We start from the raw sequence: 16,668 nt of genomic DNA on the forward strand, positions 1-16,668 counted from the left end.
TGGCAGCACAGGAAAGCACACGTGGAGTACTAAATATTGGAATGTATGGTTTGACCAATATAGAAGAATGAGCAATGAAGATGGTGACCAGTGAAAATCAATTCCAGTACAGTTAGTGCCCTTGTCCTTCAATCTGCAGGGTGACTTTTAAGAGGGTTGTTTACCTCTCTCTCTCTCTCTCCTACCAAAGTGTGAGATGCCACAGCATGAACTGGCTGGTTGGGGAAAAGCTATTGACAAAATCAGGAGGTGACAAAAATGAAGGAAGGAGCAACAAAACATTGCAAGACCTTGGCTCTGCTACACTCCTTCCCCAACAAACAAACATATACTCCTTATTTAAAACAAGTAAACACCACAGAGGTTACTTTCCAGACCAAAAAATAAATAAATAAATGCAATAGCAACAAAGAGTTTGTTTTGTTTGGATAGTTGGGTGCATTTTCAGTGCAGAGTGGATGGGATTAAGTAGACAACTTCCATTAACAGTTGTGCCAGTTTCCCATTCACAGCTGGAAGCACAGACCAGACTCTATCTCTCTATTTAACAATGTGTACTTGTATGAAAATAGATACACTAAGAAAGGGAATCCAGAAAATATATAAGAAGAAAAGTCAGAAATATTATAGAAAAACCTTGGGAACTTTTTGCAAATGTTTAGGCTGGGATTTGCAAATTCCAATGGGAACTGAGCTCCCTTTCCTTTTAGGTTTAGATATTCATTTTATAGAACAACTTTTTGACATTTAGGTTTTTTGATTAAATTGAAAAAAAACCAAGCCTTTTCTCTGCCCTCTGTCTGTTCAAACTGAAACTGAGCATGGAAATTCTAACGCAGTCGAAGAGGTTCTAAATTCTCCAAAACTTCAACTTCAGTGAATTAAAAAAAAATGAAGATGGTTTTGGGTTCTCCACATCTGAACACTCAAACACTTCGATTTCACAACTAACAAATTCCCTTAAAGTATGGGACAATAGCAGGGCCACACAGAGGTGTTTGGGGTCAGGGCCAAAATCTGAAACTGAAGCCCCCCCACCCTGTACCTAAAGCCCCAACGGTGGGGTGGAGGGAAGAGTGAGCCCACTCCACACTCATCCCATATTGGTGGCCCCTGTCCCATGGAGCTGGGCTCAGCTCCCAGCTCCTGGTGTTGCGACCTGGCGCCTGGAGTCCTAGTGCTGATTTGAGTTCACAGTGGCCGGGCCAAACCTGAGTACCAGGCTGCAATGGACCCCTCCCTCCCGCCCTGGCCCAGCCAGTCCTGGATAATGGCACCATCAAAAAAACCTAAAAGGAATACTCACATCGTGGACAAAGAGACAAGTGTATTGAAAGCTCCAGGAGTGATGGTGGTGATGCGATTGTCATACAGCGAGAGCAACCTTACTGAGCTTAGTCCTGTGAAGGTGTCATTGTTCACACAGCTGATCAAGTTGCTCCTCAGCATCCTGCAAAGATATAGAAATGGAATTAGAATACTTTTTCAGACTGTAGTGACGGTGGTGGTGGTGGCAGCCTAATCTAAGGGCAGGGGTCCATGAATACCATTTCTAACATCCATCTGTTGTCAGACAGGACAGTGACTGACGCTAAACGAGCATCAGACCCCATTCTGTTTTGACTATCAAGAGTACAAATAGCTAACAAAGGGTCCTTCTCACCTCAAACGTGTATCATTATGAATCTCAAACTCCATTATTATATTTGCTCACACATGGCATTAAAGAGTGGTGGGCACTCTCCTGCTGAAATTACAGTGGGACCAAAAACCTTTGCTAGCATCAGACATGCAGTCAGCTTTAAAAGTCTAATCATTTACTGAGTATGGGAGTAATCTAAAATGGATTTCTGAGGCCACCTGATAAGGGCTCTGGTTACCCTCTGAACATAACAATACTTACATTGCATTAACAAAATGACAATCCTAAATCGTTTTTTAAAAATTGTATTTAAGCAGTATGAAAGGAGACAGCAACAGTGGAAGCTTACGTATGGTATAGGAAAGGGTTTCCAAACCAAAACCAGCTCTGAAATCTTATTGTCATCATTAACTTTCCTATTGCAGCCAGAGGAAAAAAAAGGTAATGACCCCATAAAATGCCTCTTTGCTCAGCGCTTGTACCAGATGAACATACATTGCTGTGAGTTGTTATGGTAACAATGAATTTGATGGTAAAGCCTAATTGAATTGAAATACTATAATATCTAATTTTGCTTCATAGCCACAAAGACTTTAGAGCTATTCATGAAGCATGTGTCACATTTCATATAAAAGAATGTCGTGGTACATAAATGCCACTATTCATCTTCAGATTAAACATTATTCAGTATCTAAAGCATACCGCCAGAAAGTCCCAAAATACATGCGAACATGTGCTCCCACTCCATAATCTAAGCATGTAAACTAAAGGGGATATAATTCTCTGCTCTGAAATCCAGGAAGTCTGCACTGAGTTCAGTATACCCTGTGTTCACATCCCCCACTGATACCAGCCAGCTAGGCAGTTGGATAGTACATTGATAGGAGGTACTTTCCCATTGCCTGAGAGAGATTAGATTTAGCAAGACAGGTATAGATATTCCCATTCTAATCAGACAGTTGGTGTGAAAGGCCATGACTTGACACTAGGTTTTAAGTGGATATACTTCCAAATCCAGTTATCACCTCAAGTCACCTATAATATAAATAGATGGGTCCTAGTGCCATAAACAGTGGTTAAATAGAGCATGTTAAAAATGGGGAGACCAAAAAGCACATGACAAGAGATATTAACAGGACACCAAAAAGTTGGGAGGAACTTGTCCCTTCATGCAACGGTTCCATCTATGGCACAAACTCTAGAAGAAACATGCTATTATAAGAAAAGGGGGTGTCTAAGACCTGGTTGGATTAGGTCAGTTCTGGAAATATATTATATTGAAGTCATATGTCAGAATGACGTGTTTTTTGGATTCTATCAGTTTTAGAGGGTAACTTCATATAGCTAGGAAGGTTTTTAAATGTCTGTTCATCTCTATAACTATTTAATACATTTATAGAAGCACACAGGATTTTCAAAATCAATGCACGCCTCTGTCCAACATGGCCTCTTGGTTTAAGGCTACAATTTTTATGCTCAAAGAATGCAGGTTTATAGATCCAAATATATGTCTCTGAAGCCAACTCTGGATTCTATACCACACACTGGGTGCCCTTTCTGAAGGAAAACTTATACTTACAGATTTTCATTTCATGCTGTGTATATTTAGACTGCTTTAGCAGCTTGGGGGAAATGCAGGTCAGGTCAGCACCATAGCTCAAATGCTAAATATCTTTCTATGAAAAAATACTTATTTTGTTTGGGAGCCCTGCCATGGGCTGCTTTCATAGCATAAAAAGTGAATTTAGTATCCACAAACAGTATTTAAAAGTTTCTCAGTAAAACACACACAGCAGATGGACTAAGCCAAAGAAAAGCAAAAGTTGAAGGAACAGTGAAGGAAAAGTTCTCCAGTTTTTGTCTCTACGGGCCAAGTTGTGAGGTCCTCACCCAGGCAAACCTCCAAGTCACGTCAGGGTTGTTTTGCTTGCGTAAGGAGTGAAGGGTTTGGAACTATAATACTTTGCAAAGTAAGAAACACTTGTTGCTGTGTCTAAACTGAGCTTTTTTAAAATTGCACTTGACATTTTGGAGCCAATCGCAGGGGAAGTCACATTGCTCAGATGTTATGTCCTCCTAGAACAGAGAGATTGTGCAAACAGGATATTTGTTAAGTTGTCAATTACATGCCATCATTCTTTCTGATTTTACTGGAACTTTTATCTCCGGTGTATGGAGCAGAAGCAAACTGTGATCCATTTTCCAGTGTCTGCTGTTTGTCTATAGGTCTAGGCACTTATGTGGCCCCATCACTGTAGGAACCTCACATGCATTAAAGAATTTATCCTTAACACTTATGAGAGATTGGAAACTTAAAAAACAGAGATATTAAGTGGCTTGCACAAGGCCACATGGGAAGTCTGTGGCGGAGCTGGGAATTTAACCCTTAATATACTGGACTCTAGAACAGTGTCTTCACCATGAGACCATATTGCATTTTATGATCACCATATGTCTCTGACATAATCACAGATAATGTCACAGTGAATTATACCAAAGTGAATTTTAAAAAGTAGAATTTTAGAAAGGATCTTAATTAATTTTAACTAACTAAAACAGCTAAATGATTAAATTCACTGCTTTGGCTCAACAGTTTCACTGTCAATTTACTAATCCTTGAAAATCAGTTTATAAAGAAACAGAGTACCATAAAAATACACAGTGCTTTGTGAACACAGTAAGATATATTCCCTCCCCCAAAGAATTTACTGTCTAATAACTGTGGTGTAATTAGGTATGGCTGTAACCAAGCTCTTCCAAACAAGCAGCCATACTTTTCAGCAGTCGGACATAGATTTCACACTTACATTGTCTTGAGTCCTGTGAGGCCTCTAAACATTCGCCCTTGCACAGATTCCAGCTGATTCCCCGTCAGCATCAGTTCCTGCACTCCTGTTGCCCCATCAAAGGCACCTTCTCGGATCTCCTTGATCTTATTGTTATTCAGGTTTCTGGTGGGGGAAAGCAAAGGTAATAGGAAAAAGATTACTGTCTTGTTCCAAACATTTGTCAGCACAAGGGAAAGAGAGGCTTAATGAAGACTATGTGCTTTGCAGAAATTATCCAGCAAGGTTTTCAGTCTGTAACAGAGGGCAAACAGCAGTTTGAAATCATAACGTACAAACAGCTCCCCTTTCACACCATTTATCACAAACACAATCATACCAAGATAGGAGACAGAACTGAGGTAAGCACGTGAGACCAAAGTTAAAGGAACTGCACCGTTACACCTGGTCTGAATCAGGCTCTTAATGGGCTTGATCCTGCAAGGTGCAGAGCATTCTGGCACACTACTTGTGCATACAGTTAAACACTTTCTTAAGTGGTTTTGTTGGACTGGGACCAGAGTGCTCAGCTCCTGCAAGCCTTATGTAATCACAGGGAGCAGCGCACATAACCCTGAGATATGGACCGTCTTTACTTGGGTCTATTGTACAGCATCAAACACCAAGCTGGCTTTAAATGTGTAAGCAATAATGAAGTAGAGAAACAAAATCAGATGTGAAGGGAACGATGAATGTAAATTTACAACGTAATTAAACTACAAAATGGTTTAAACCTGAAATGAAACCTGGGCTGAATGTGCTGTATTTGTAAAGAAGCCAAACGGATTGAAAACTTCCATTTGATAAAATGCTGTTAGAGATTTATTAAAATAGGCTACTCTTATTTATGAAAATCATGCCTTAAGTTCTTCAGAACCTTAGGGCTCAACCCTGCAAACATTTACTATGAGGCTCAGTGCATGCTACTCTGAATAATCCTCTTGACTTCAGAGTTACTGCTCATAATAGTAAGCACTATTCTTTGTAATAAGGCTCTGAAGTATAGGGCCATGCATAAAACACATTTCTGTTCTCCGAAAAGCATACTGTCTAAAGGCCAGACTCTGACACCAATACTCATATTGAGAAGCACCTTATTGCAGAAGTGGTCCCATTGCTATTCAACACAAATAAGGGATTCCGAATCTGTGCCTAAATGAGGGAAAACAAGCAAACAAGAAGGCATTGGACTTGTGCCTGGACCATGCTTTTCTGAAGAATGGACAGTTTGATTAGGATAAAAGTTAATGGAACACATGGCAGCAGTACAATTCTGGCCTTAGATGCAAACAAACACTGTGGGGCTTGCTCTTTGCAGAACTTGTCCCTGAATGAAAGGAACTTTGTAGACTGGAGATGGGTTTCATGTGGTAAACTGTGGTAAGCTGGTTTATGTCTCCTGAACAACTGTCAGATACTGGGCCATATAGCATGTGACCCATCACCTCTTGTGCATTCTGTAGTCAGCAAGGAGGAGAAAGAATGCCAACTATAAGATGGAAAAAAATCACGAAAATATATATACTTTTTTTTTGGGAGGGGGTGTGTGTGGATTTCCAAAAGTTTCTTGTGCTTTGTACTTTCATCCATGCTGTGAAGACAAGAGTTTATGTTCAGTGTCAAAGCCAGCCTAGTATGGATATTATGACATATGAATTTAATTTGGGGCTGAACTGTTGTCTGATGAAAGATAACTCAGTATCTCTTTTGTGTCTGTTTTGAATCCCTACATTATGTTACTTCTCCTGTTGCTCCCAGTGACTCCCTTTCCCTGGTGGTGACTATGGAGTGATGCATATTTGCTGTTTTGTTCTCTGACTGGTAATTCACACAACACCTTTGACCTGTAGTTCACCACTTATAATCCAATCCGCACTTGTAGTGATTAGGTTTCATTACTATCTGAAGGCTGTTTGGTCAACTATGTAAAAGAATGTTTGTAATCCACTTCCTGGAGGACATATACCCATGTTGCAAAAACCAAACACACTCAGTAGGCTGGCCAGAGACTGGAGAAGGCCTTACCATCTCACCCTACAAATAGGGCACACCAATCAGATCAGAAATAAGGCATATTACTTGACACTGTGTCAAAGCTTGCACCTTTCACTGTCAACACAGTCACTACCGTAGAAATGGAACTTCAACCACCTGGGTTGTTGAACTCTACTCCGTTCACCAGCAGTGCACATGACTAGTTTTTAAGTGTCCAAAAACATGCTAGGTGTTTCACAGAATAGACAAAAATATATCCCCTGCCCTGAAGATCTTAAAATTCAATATTAAATAGTATAAGCTAAGCCAAACAGTAGAGGAGAGGAAAGACCAGGTTTACAACAGTAAATGGAGACTAGACTGTTCTGTAATCCCACTGGGATCATAGTCAAAGTAGACGTCTCACGAAGATCGGTTTCCTTATTTGTCTTCTTGAACCCATTTCCTCCCCATTAGACTATAAAAAAAAGAGATGGGTAACTGACAACAACTGCCCTTTACAAATATCTACCATTATGTGAAGGTGACCCTGAAGCCTGACTGAAATTTTGAAAGATCTACCAGAATCCTAGACCTTGGAAATAAGGGGCTTTTCACATTCAAGCTGCCTAAAAAGATTCTCCCTGATGGCAAAATGGCGAGAAAAAAAAGCAGCAAAACTTTAACTATTCTTGTCTTATAATTTGGACAAAAAACAGGTTACCATTTTCAGAGGTGACAATGTAAATTCATAGTGAAAATGGTATGTTTCCATCTGGAATAAACATCTGAAAAAACTTTGACTTCACAGCAGACTTCTACTATTTCAAACATTAAAAGCCGTGTCCTTCAGGAATGCTGAGATTCCATCCCAAATCATACTTGAAACAAGTGCTTTGAAATAATATTAGATCAGTCTTGGCAACCTTCCAGCTCTATCCTATTTTCCATCTGTTACTCTGGATTTGTTTTACAGAGGTACATGACTTTTCTTTTAAGTAAATTTGTTGGGGGCAAATAATGCTGGGCTAATCTCTATCTGGTGAGCAGGTCATACTACAAGTGGCAGTAATATAGGTTTCCTCATGCAGCCCTACTGGTGCACTTTGACCCTTCCATACAGCCTCTCCTCCCAGCTCCATGCCCATTGGTCTTTCTGCTGGGACTGCTGGTGGGGCACAGGCAGTTCAGAGACATGAATATCTGTCTTCTAGAGTCAGCCCTCCAATGCCTTGACATAGCCCAATTAATAACTTTTGGTCACTACCAACTGCAGCTAGATTTGATCCTGTATTACCTACACATGAGGGGCTCAGGGTCCTATCATCCAAATTCTAAGCCACTCAGAGCAAAGGAAGTTTCAGAGACACCGAGAACATAATTCAGGCTAGTTCAGAGACACAGAAAACCAAAGGGTAGGCTTACCCACCACTAGAGCCGAATAGGAAATAATTTTCTCATCCCACAAATATATTTGAAATTTCAGAAAATCTTCCCTGTTTCACAGTGGGAGGAAACCGGGACCTTCAGAAACTTCACAAAAAATTAGAGCGAGAGAGACACATGGCCATATGAGCCAATAGCCTGGTGGGTTAGTGTACTCATCTGCGATGCGAGTGACCCAGTTCAAATCCCAGTTCTTCTTCATTTGTAGCAAAGACTTGGAACCCAGGTTTTCTACATCCCAGATGAATGCCTTAGCCACCAGGCTATCCTAGGGCCTTTGTTTCTTGTCGTGACCAGAAATTCCATCCTGGACCTGAGGAAACCTCTCTCAGTGAAAGTTTCATCAAGCCAATCCCTTCTTGCAAAAAGTTTTGATTTGACAAGTCAGCATTTTCTGACTAAAAACCATTTAGCCAAAAAATTCCATACCAGTTCTACTCACCACCTTTGCCATTATATATCCAACCTGGACTTAAAAATCCTTGAGTCTAAACAATCCAGTACCCTTCTTTCTTTTCAAAAAAACAACGAACAAAACAAACAAACAAACTGTGAATTGGATTTAAAAGTCTGAAACCTACTTTCCAGGAGAGCATGTGGCCTTGTGACTAGAACATGAGGTTGCAGGTTAAGAGTTCTGTTTCCAGCTCTGACAGTGACAGGTGGCCGACCTCAGAAAAATCACCATCCACTTTCCTGTGCCTATATTGGCTCTCACTTACTTTCCCCACCTCCACTTATAAATATCTGGGACAGCTCTAGAAAGTGTAAGATCCATTCCCCCATGCATCCACTTCAGAATGGGAGTATAATAATTGGGGTCTTTTTCAAATATGCATGCAGCACAACTTTATTAGATAGACCCTGTACTGGCTTTGTTGTATCCATGATGAGCCATCACGTAAATTTGTACTGAGAGACTTCTTAAAAATTGGACACATTTGATTCCCAAATCCAGGGGTCAATGAATCCTTTGGGATCATTTAAATACATGGCTTACTGACAGAACAGACAAAGGCTCCGAAGTGAAAACTGCCCACACGTGCCATCTCTAGAGGAGAAAGCGGCTGCCATTGCTTCTCCATACAAATAGGTTAGGCTACCACACAGAACTATGGGAGTTCAAATGGGCATAAATACGCAAAGATTGTGAGGTGCTCAGATACTGTGGAAATGGGGTGCATAAATGTACCTCACGTAGCTTGAGAGGGGATTTCCTTTGTTATTGTTAATGGTAAGAGTCACTTTACCATCCAGTATTACAACAAGTGTTTTGTCCAGCACAACCCTGGTGCATAGCGTTACATGTAAGGTTAAAAATGAAGGGAATAGGGAGCGCAGTGGAACCCAGCCCTGAATTAATGAGCGTCCACTGTGTAGCTGCCAGCTTACTCCTGTCTCGCAGTTGCAGGAGTGAGGCATGACTGAGGGCTTCATTACTATAAAGATCAGTTCAGGCCATGACTCCACAGACATGTCCATTCTCTGCGTATACCCTGTCCTTTTTTTTTTTTTAAAGCTTTGTACTTGTGCATATGAGAGAAGGGCTTGATACCACTAATTCCCACTGCTGTGTACCATTGCTGTGTACTAAGCCGAGGGCTCTATATCTCATTTCTGTTCACAGGTAGCCTCCACCAGCACTTGTGCTGGGGTGCAATTGTCAGGCACAATGCACAAAGACTACCAGGATCAATGTTCTGCATCTACAGAGCTCTGGTTAATTTGGCTGTTTTTATGTAGTAGTGATAACCCCTAACATCCTGTTGCTACCATGCAATAAAATCCACCAAAAATGCATGGACAGCTGAAAAGGAAATGGGTCTTGAGGCATGTCTGCAAGCACTAATGTGCACAAGCATGAAACAAAGGGGAACACATACAAAGCCTGGTCATCATTAAAGACTTTGCTCTCAAACTTGTACCTGCTGGTAAAGTTTAAACCTGCACCCACATTTTGGGAGAGGAGGAAAAAAAGGAGTCTCTTGGAAGACTTGGCCTATATCAAAATGTGTCTCTGAACACACAGAGTGTAGAGCTATTAAGGTATAAAGGTGCCATTTTTAGAGGGCTACTGCTCAGAGTCTTATCTATTTACATTATGACAGGTTTCGGAGTAACAGCCGTGTTAGTCTGTATTCGCAAAAAGAAAAGGAGTACTTGTGGCACCTTAGAGACTAACCAATTTATTTGAGCATAAGCTTTCGTGAGCTACAGCTCACTTCATCGGATGCATACTGTGGAAAGTTTAGAAGATCTTATTATATACACACAAAGCATGAAAAAATACCTCCTCCCACCCCACTCTCCTGTTGGTAACAGCTTATCTAAAGTGATCACTCTCCTTACATATGTGTATGATAATCAAGGTGGGCCATTTCCAGCACAAATCCAGGTTTTCTCACCCCCCCCCACACACAAACCCACTCTCCTGCTGGTAATAGCTTATCCAAAGTGACCACTCTCCTTACAGTAAGGAGAGTGATCACTTTAGATAAGCTATTACCAGCAGGAGAGTGGGGTGGGAGGAGGTATTTTTTCATGCTTTGTGTGTATATAATAAGATCTTCTAAACTTTCCACAGTATGCATCCGATGAAGTGAGCTGTAGCTCACGAAAGCTTATGCTCAAATAAATTGGTTAGTCTCTAAGGTGCCACAAGTACTCCTTTTCTTTTCGCTATTTACATTAATGGGCAAAGTTTATAATGGTGTTATACCTGTTGGTCATGCAGAGTTAACATAGTTATGGGAAAGGGAGATGGATTCTATTCTGGGTCATACATCAACAGAATTGTTTATCCAGTGCTAATTGCTGGGTTAAATTCTCTTTTAGGTTTTCATCCTGCTAGTCATCACTGTAGTATGTAAGCACTTTCCACATAAAATCTATAACAGCACAGTCCCTAGTGGAATTTATGGAGTCTCTGGAACTTCTCCTGTTTCAGGGTAAAAATACTGCTTGTGTTAGGAGTTAAATTTTTAACTATTTCAATTGCTTTCTCTTGGTTTTAGGTTGATTCTTTCCCCAAGGGTTTTATAATTTTTTTTAAGTTGGTTGGAGAAGAGAGTTTGAGTACAAAAGCACATTAGTCATTCTTATGGAGGAAAGGACTTTTTTAGCATTTTAGGCATACTGAAGACAACTAATTTTGATTTGGGATCACTGGGCCACAGTGAATACAGAACTCACAAAACTGATGATAGATTGAGTTGTTTTCAGAGTAGAACTGCTCTTTAAGGCTTTAATTACTAGAATAAACACTGCAATGCACTAAGTGACCAGATAGTGCAGATTAAGGAAATAAAGGAAAAACTCAGGTGCACTCAGGCTGCTAGGTTCCAAAACACACTAAAGACATATCTATCTGGTGAGCACCAAATAAAGTACATTACAGTAACGCTTGGTAGAGGTAATGAAGACATGGGTTGTCAGTGTTTTGAAGAAAGGATGGCAATTTAGGAATATTTTAAAGGAGAAAAACCACTCTTGGCCATGGGTGACATTTGAGATTCTATGTTCAAAAATGACCCCACATTGCAGACCCTATTGGCACACTTGGAACAAGGGAAGCCACCGATCAAGTGATTCTATAGACATTTCCCCTTACCCACAAGCACTTATTCCTGAGATTCCAGCTGCTGTTTTGCATCCACTCTGCAGCGTCAGCTAGGAAACCAAGAGAGTTGCTGTGGTGTGAGACAGTATAAAATACAGGTACATCTAGCACTCTGCTAATACTATCGACTGTTCCATCCTATATATGGAATTACATAGTTAATTACTGAAGTTAATCAGGAAAAAAAATGATAGGCACAGAAGTTTTACCCTTTTCAAAATCAGCAAGCTCGTTTTAGTGGTTTAATTTCTAAATAAAAGGCTGCCTAACTTGATATTATGGGCTAGTGACCTTTAGGATTTAATTTCGGACCAAGGATTTAATTTCATTTGCAGCCCTATAACATGTAAAATCAATTTAATCCTAGGCTGTAATTTCATACACTAAAATTCAGCCTAGAAGGAATATTTTCAAATTATTTTAACCACTGGATGTAATTGTATATTATAGGCCAGGCTGTTGCCTATGAACCTTGCCTGACACGTGCCATTATAAGACTCTGTTTTCAGTTGCTGATAACTTTTTCAAACTCTTGCCATTTGGGCAGACATTTTCCATGCTGGGTGTCTGCCTCAGGCTGACCTTCGAAAAACTGAAGTCTCCCCAGGCTTTGAAGCAGGGACTTGAAATTTGACAGGGGGCTGGCCTTTGTGTCAGGGTAGGTCTACACTTACAGCGGTGTGCAGAGTACCAATATTGCATCCTCAGCTATCGGGGCATAAATAGCAGTGTAGATGGTGAGGTACTGCTTAGGAGAGTAGAGCAGAGTGCCCCACGTGCCAGAATCCTATGGTATATACCGTACATGGCTATCTACCTGCCTGAACAGTGCCACCCACATCTACACTGCTATTTTTAGCACTGTAGTGTCTCGCTGCTTCCCCATTGCTGGACACTGGCCCCGCTGTAGCGAAAGATTCAGGCAGCAGGAAAAGGCTCTGGCCGGATCTTTTCCTGCTGCCTCATCCCTGCCAGAGTCTTTCATACCGCATTTAGCTACACACCACCGTGAGTATAGTTGTAGCTTGCCTTTCACTGCGGCGTGTAGCTACACGTACCCTACACGCTGAACCACATGTAGACAAGTTCACAGAGACGTGCTTTATGCCATTCCTGTGAAAATCTCCCCAAATTTGGCCAAGTTATAAGCCTATGAAAAACTGCAGGTTGCACATGCTGCCTAGAGTCTTGAGATTTTAGCAGTTAAAGTCCCCCAAAATTCTGCCCATAATGGGCATGCTCTAGCCCAAGGCTGAGCAGGACTTGCCCTGCAATTGCAGCTCTGGTCAGCTGTGAGCTACACCGGAGAAGGGTCTGGGGGCAGGCACCTGGCCTGTGAGCAGGGAGACTCTCTCTCTCTCTCCTGTGCTTTCAGTGCCTCCTCTGCTTGGCCTTGGCAGCGTGGAGAAGGAATCTGCATGATTTGAATGCAGATGGGAAGACAGCCAGACCTCTCGGGCGTAACCTTAGGGTGGCGGGGGTTGACTGTCCTTCAGACTGTAAAATGGGGATAAAAGTAACCCTTTCCCCTGCACCATCTAGGGGTGTTGTGAAAGTAAATTCATTGTGAAGCACTCAGATACTACAGCGATGAGTGCCATAGAAAAGCCCATGACACACGTAACACCTGTCATGTGGTGCTGACAAATGAATGTGGTAAAGACCCTCTCAAAGATGTCCCTAAAATGGTAGTGAAATCAGTCTGCATTCCACACCCACACTGAAAAAATGGGGGCTTGATCCAATTTTCTTGCCCTTTTATATAAAAAGTGGCAGCAGTAGGTGGCTGGAAGACTTAACCAACATCTTTTCCATCACGTTCCCTGCCACACACAATAAGCAGCTGTGTTAGAATCAGAATCATCTGCAACGCCATCCACCAGTGTCTCCCTGGCACAGACACTGCTAAGTAAACCCCTTGTACAACTCACTGAAGCAGCCTATCGCTTAGTAAAAGGGCATTTGGTAAAGGGCACTGTAGTGACCCTGAGTGGCCTCCCTCCGCACGGGAGAGCAAGGGACCATTACACTCCTCCTGGAGGGCAGAGCCTAGATTGCCCCACCCCACCTCGCCAGAAGTACAGGACATAGCCAGAAGTATAAAAGGCAGGCCCTGCAGCACAGTTGAGGGAGAACCTGCGGAGGAGAAGGACGCTTCGCCTGTTCCCAGCCCTGAGACTGTTTTGTTGCTGGCTGCCTGAGCCTCCTCAAACCCAGGCCCCAGCTCAGTTATAGACTCCGTTTAATGGCTGGCAGCTTGAGCCGCCCAAGCCCAGCCTAAAGCCTGATCATGACTGTTGGTCGCCCAGCCCTATTGTGGGCTCTTGACTGTCCTGTGGACTCTGGTCCTGGCCAGACAGAACTGGACTGAGTGGCCTCCCTCCGCCTTGGAGAGCAAGGAACCATTACAGGCACGCAATGACATACAGGGGAGCTATTTTCCAGGTGGCTCAATTGCTTTATGGATGCTTCTAAAGCCATTTTATGAAAGTGTGTGTCTACAGTGTTTCAAACCATGGAAGTAGTGGCATAATCAAGTTTGATGCATGCTTTTCAGGAAAACTAGCTTAAACTGTTTTAAAGAAGTCAATGTTTTCCAATACCTTTTTCTAAAATCCCAGCATGCCATGTGGGACAACCCTTTTACTAAAGGGTCTTCAGGTAGGGCAGGAAAAAATGAAGCCCAGCTAACCAGCATGGCTAGAGAATTCTCTGCTTGGAGGCTGCTACTGAACATCTATATGAGGCAATGCTTTATTATGAACTTCAGGGCACAATTACCTCTCCTTGCCAGACCTTTCATTGCCAGAATCCGGACATCTGAACTGCACCTGTAATCTTACATTCTTATCTTCTGCCAAGAATAAAGCACGGAAGATTTATTGCTTCATAGGAAACAAGCTCTTAAAACACATGGCTGTTTCATGCTGCATTTATGAATAGCATTGCTGCCTTGTCAAAATGCCCCAACTCCTTATAGATCTATAGGCACAAGAAAGACAGCTGCTCAGTCTCTTTTAAGTGTCAAATGAAATCAAGGAAATGATTCCTACTATCACATCTCTTATTTCCAACAAGTAAAACATGATCATGTGAGGGGTTTTTTTGCAGTTGCATACACTTATTTATTTTGCAGTGCTATTTACTGTATGTAACTACGCACTATGGCCTCTATAGGCAACAAGACTTTCTGAAAAAGTCACCAACATTTACTAAAAAGCAACAACATGCCTTCTTCATGGTATCTTTCATGGTGTTCTAGGCTTACAGATATGACTAACTCCCATGTTCTCTTTCAGCCCTGAGGTGCGGGATCTAAAATAAACAGCATCTGAAACTTTGGCAGCCTTCAAATTGACAAAAACGATCCACGCCAGGCTTGTGTGTCAGATCCTGAGATCTTGCATGACTTGAATCGGCCGGCAGGTTCCAGATGTTCAGTAACATGTGGAAATGTAAAGAATGTGCGTTAGGGAGAGCAAGTGTGGTTGGTTGGTTTCCCCAAACTTGGTTTGACTGACCTATGTAATTTTACTCAGTAGAAACTGTAGATGGGATTTAGGTGAGGGCAAGAGAGTTCAACAATAAGGTCCGATAAGAGCCACTTTCTAGGATAAATTTAAATAGAGCCCATAAAAATCCTTTTATAATAGAGCTCCAATGGGTACATTTGAAGCCATTAATACTTGCAGCAGAATATTTATCAGAAGAGATCTCATATTAGTGAATCTCCCAAAACTATGACTTATTCAAATATGCATACTCCATAGGGACAGAATGATGCATAGGGCTGATAAAGGACTATAGAACCTCAAAGGCAGCAGCTTTTTTCTACTCTACAGAATATTAGTGAGTACAAGAAGTTAGTCCAATAAAATAAAATATATTTTATATATCACCCACCTTGTCTCCCTCATGGGCCATGAACACAGCTACAGCAACCCTGCAAACATATCTTCGGAAGTAAGGGTTGAAGTACTTGGACAACATGGGAAGCTTGTGGTGTCATTGCTTGTCCCGTACCTGGTCTGTGGCTAAACTGAGGACTAAATTCACTTAAATTTAAATGGAAAAAATACCGGACATTCTACTATTGCCATACGGGACTGTCTAAATGGGACTCCTCCCCTTCCTCACAGTACAAGGTAGCAGGGATTATATTACATACGGATATTAATGAGACAGGAACTTGAACTTACATTTTCCTTAGGCTGGGCAGTTTCTTGAAGACTCCAGTGGCTTCTAGAACTGAGATATCATTGTCATTTAGACGGCTGGTGGGAACAAACAAAAAGGCACTTAATGCTTCATGGATCTCTGTAGCTGTGTGTCTGTGGTGTACAAGACTGCCACACAGAAAATTATGGCTTTTGTTAAACAAAAAGAAGCATCCCACCCTAATTTCCTGCCAACTCTCTATCCACCACCTATTTGAGCTCCATACAACAGAAGGCGTTATAGACAAAAAACATATAAACATAACTGTATAGAAAGCTTAGAATTTCCTTAAGAGGCATGAGATTGATTTGGTCAAAAATATTTTGTCATAAAAGGCCCTGATGACCACGAAGGGAACATTATATCCCTTCACTTCAAAGTGCAGGGTGCTGCTTTGGAAAGAAACCTCTACACAGCTTGAGGACCTGCTTACCTGAGGGATCTCTTTCTTCTCACACCATACTGCCACTGAAGAAGTGCTCTACCTGAAGCACAGTTCTGTGCAAATGAGAGGGAATGGCTTGCAGAGCATTTTCTATATGGCCCCTTATATCTGAAATTTGCTTCCCATGTTTCGGTCTGAAATAGCCCATCCCCGTTGATCCTCAGAAGTACTGCAAAGACCATTCATTAGCAAGGGCTATTAGACAGGGCAGAGAGCGTGGGTAGCAGGCTATATTGCCCTGACTGAATTTGTACCTGATTAAATTTAGTTTAATTTTGTTGTGTGCATGCTTTACTATGCTCCGAAGGGTTAGATGTGGCTCAGCATCCTCTCTTTTCTTTTCTTTGTATTAAGTGGAAATAAATAAAATACCTTAAATACATGAAAAGATTTAAAGAGGACACAAGCACTAGAAGAGGACCAAATCCTGAAGACACTGTGCTATATCCAATATTGTCTTATACTCCATTAAATTGGATAATTTGCCTTTCATCTGAAA

The 16,668-nt window shown here is 41.6% G+C and overlaps 1 protein-coding gene across 1 annotated transcript in view; it reads right to left on the reverse strand.

Moving 5' to 3' along the window:
- SLIT3 (slit guidance ligand 3) overlaps positions 1 to 16,668 on the reverse strand; it is an 806,608-nt gene that overhangs the window by 174,434 nt on the left and 615,506 nt on the right. Inside the window, exons 16-18 of the mRNA XM_048861176.2 lie at positions 15,706 to 15,780; positions 4,450 to 4,593; positions 1,307 to 1,450 (exon numbers count right to left, since the gene is read on the reverse strand). Coding sequence (XP_048717133.1) covers positions 1,307 to 1,450; positions 4,450 to 4,593; positions 15,706 to 15,780 — 363 coding nt within the window. The remainder of the gene's footprint in view (positions 1 to 1,306; positions 1,451 to 4,449; positions 4,594 to 15,705; positions 15,781 to 16,668) is intronic.

Source organism: Caretta caretta, chromosome 8 (genome assembly GCF_965140235.1).
Source record: "Caretta caretta isolate rCarCar2 chromosome 8, rCarCar1.hap1, whole genome shotgun sequence".
NCBI classification, from domain to species: Eukaryota; Metazoa; Chordata; order Testudines; family Cheloniidae; genus Caretta; species Caretta caretta.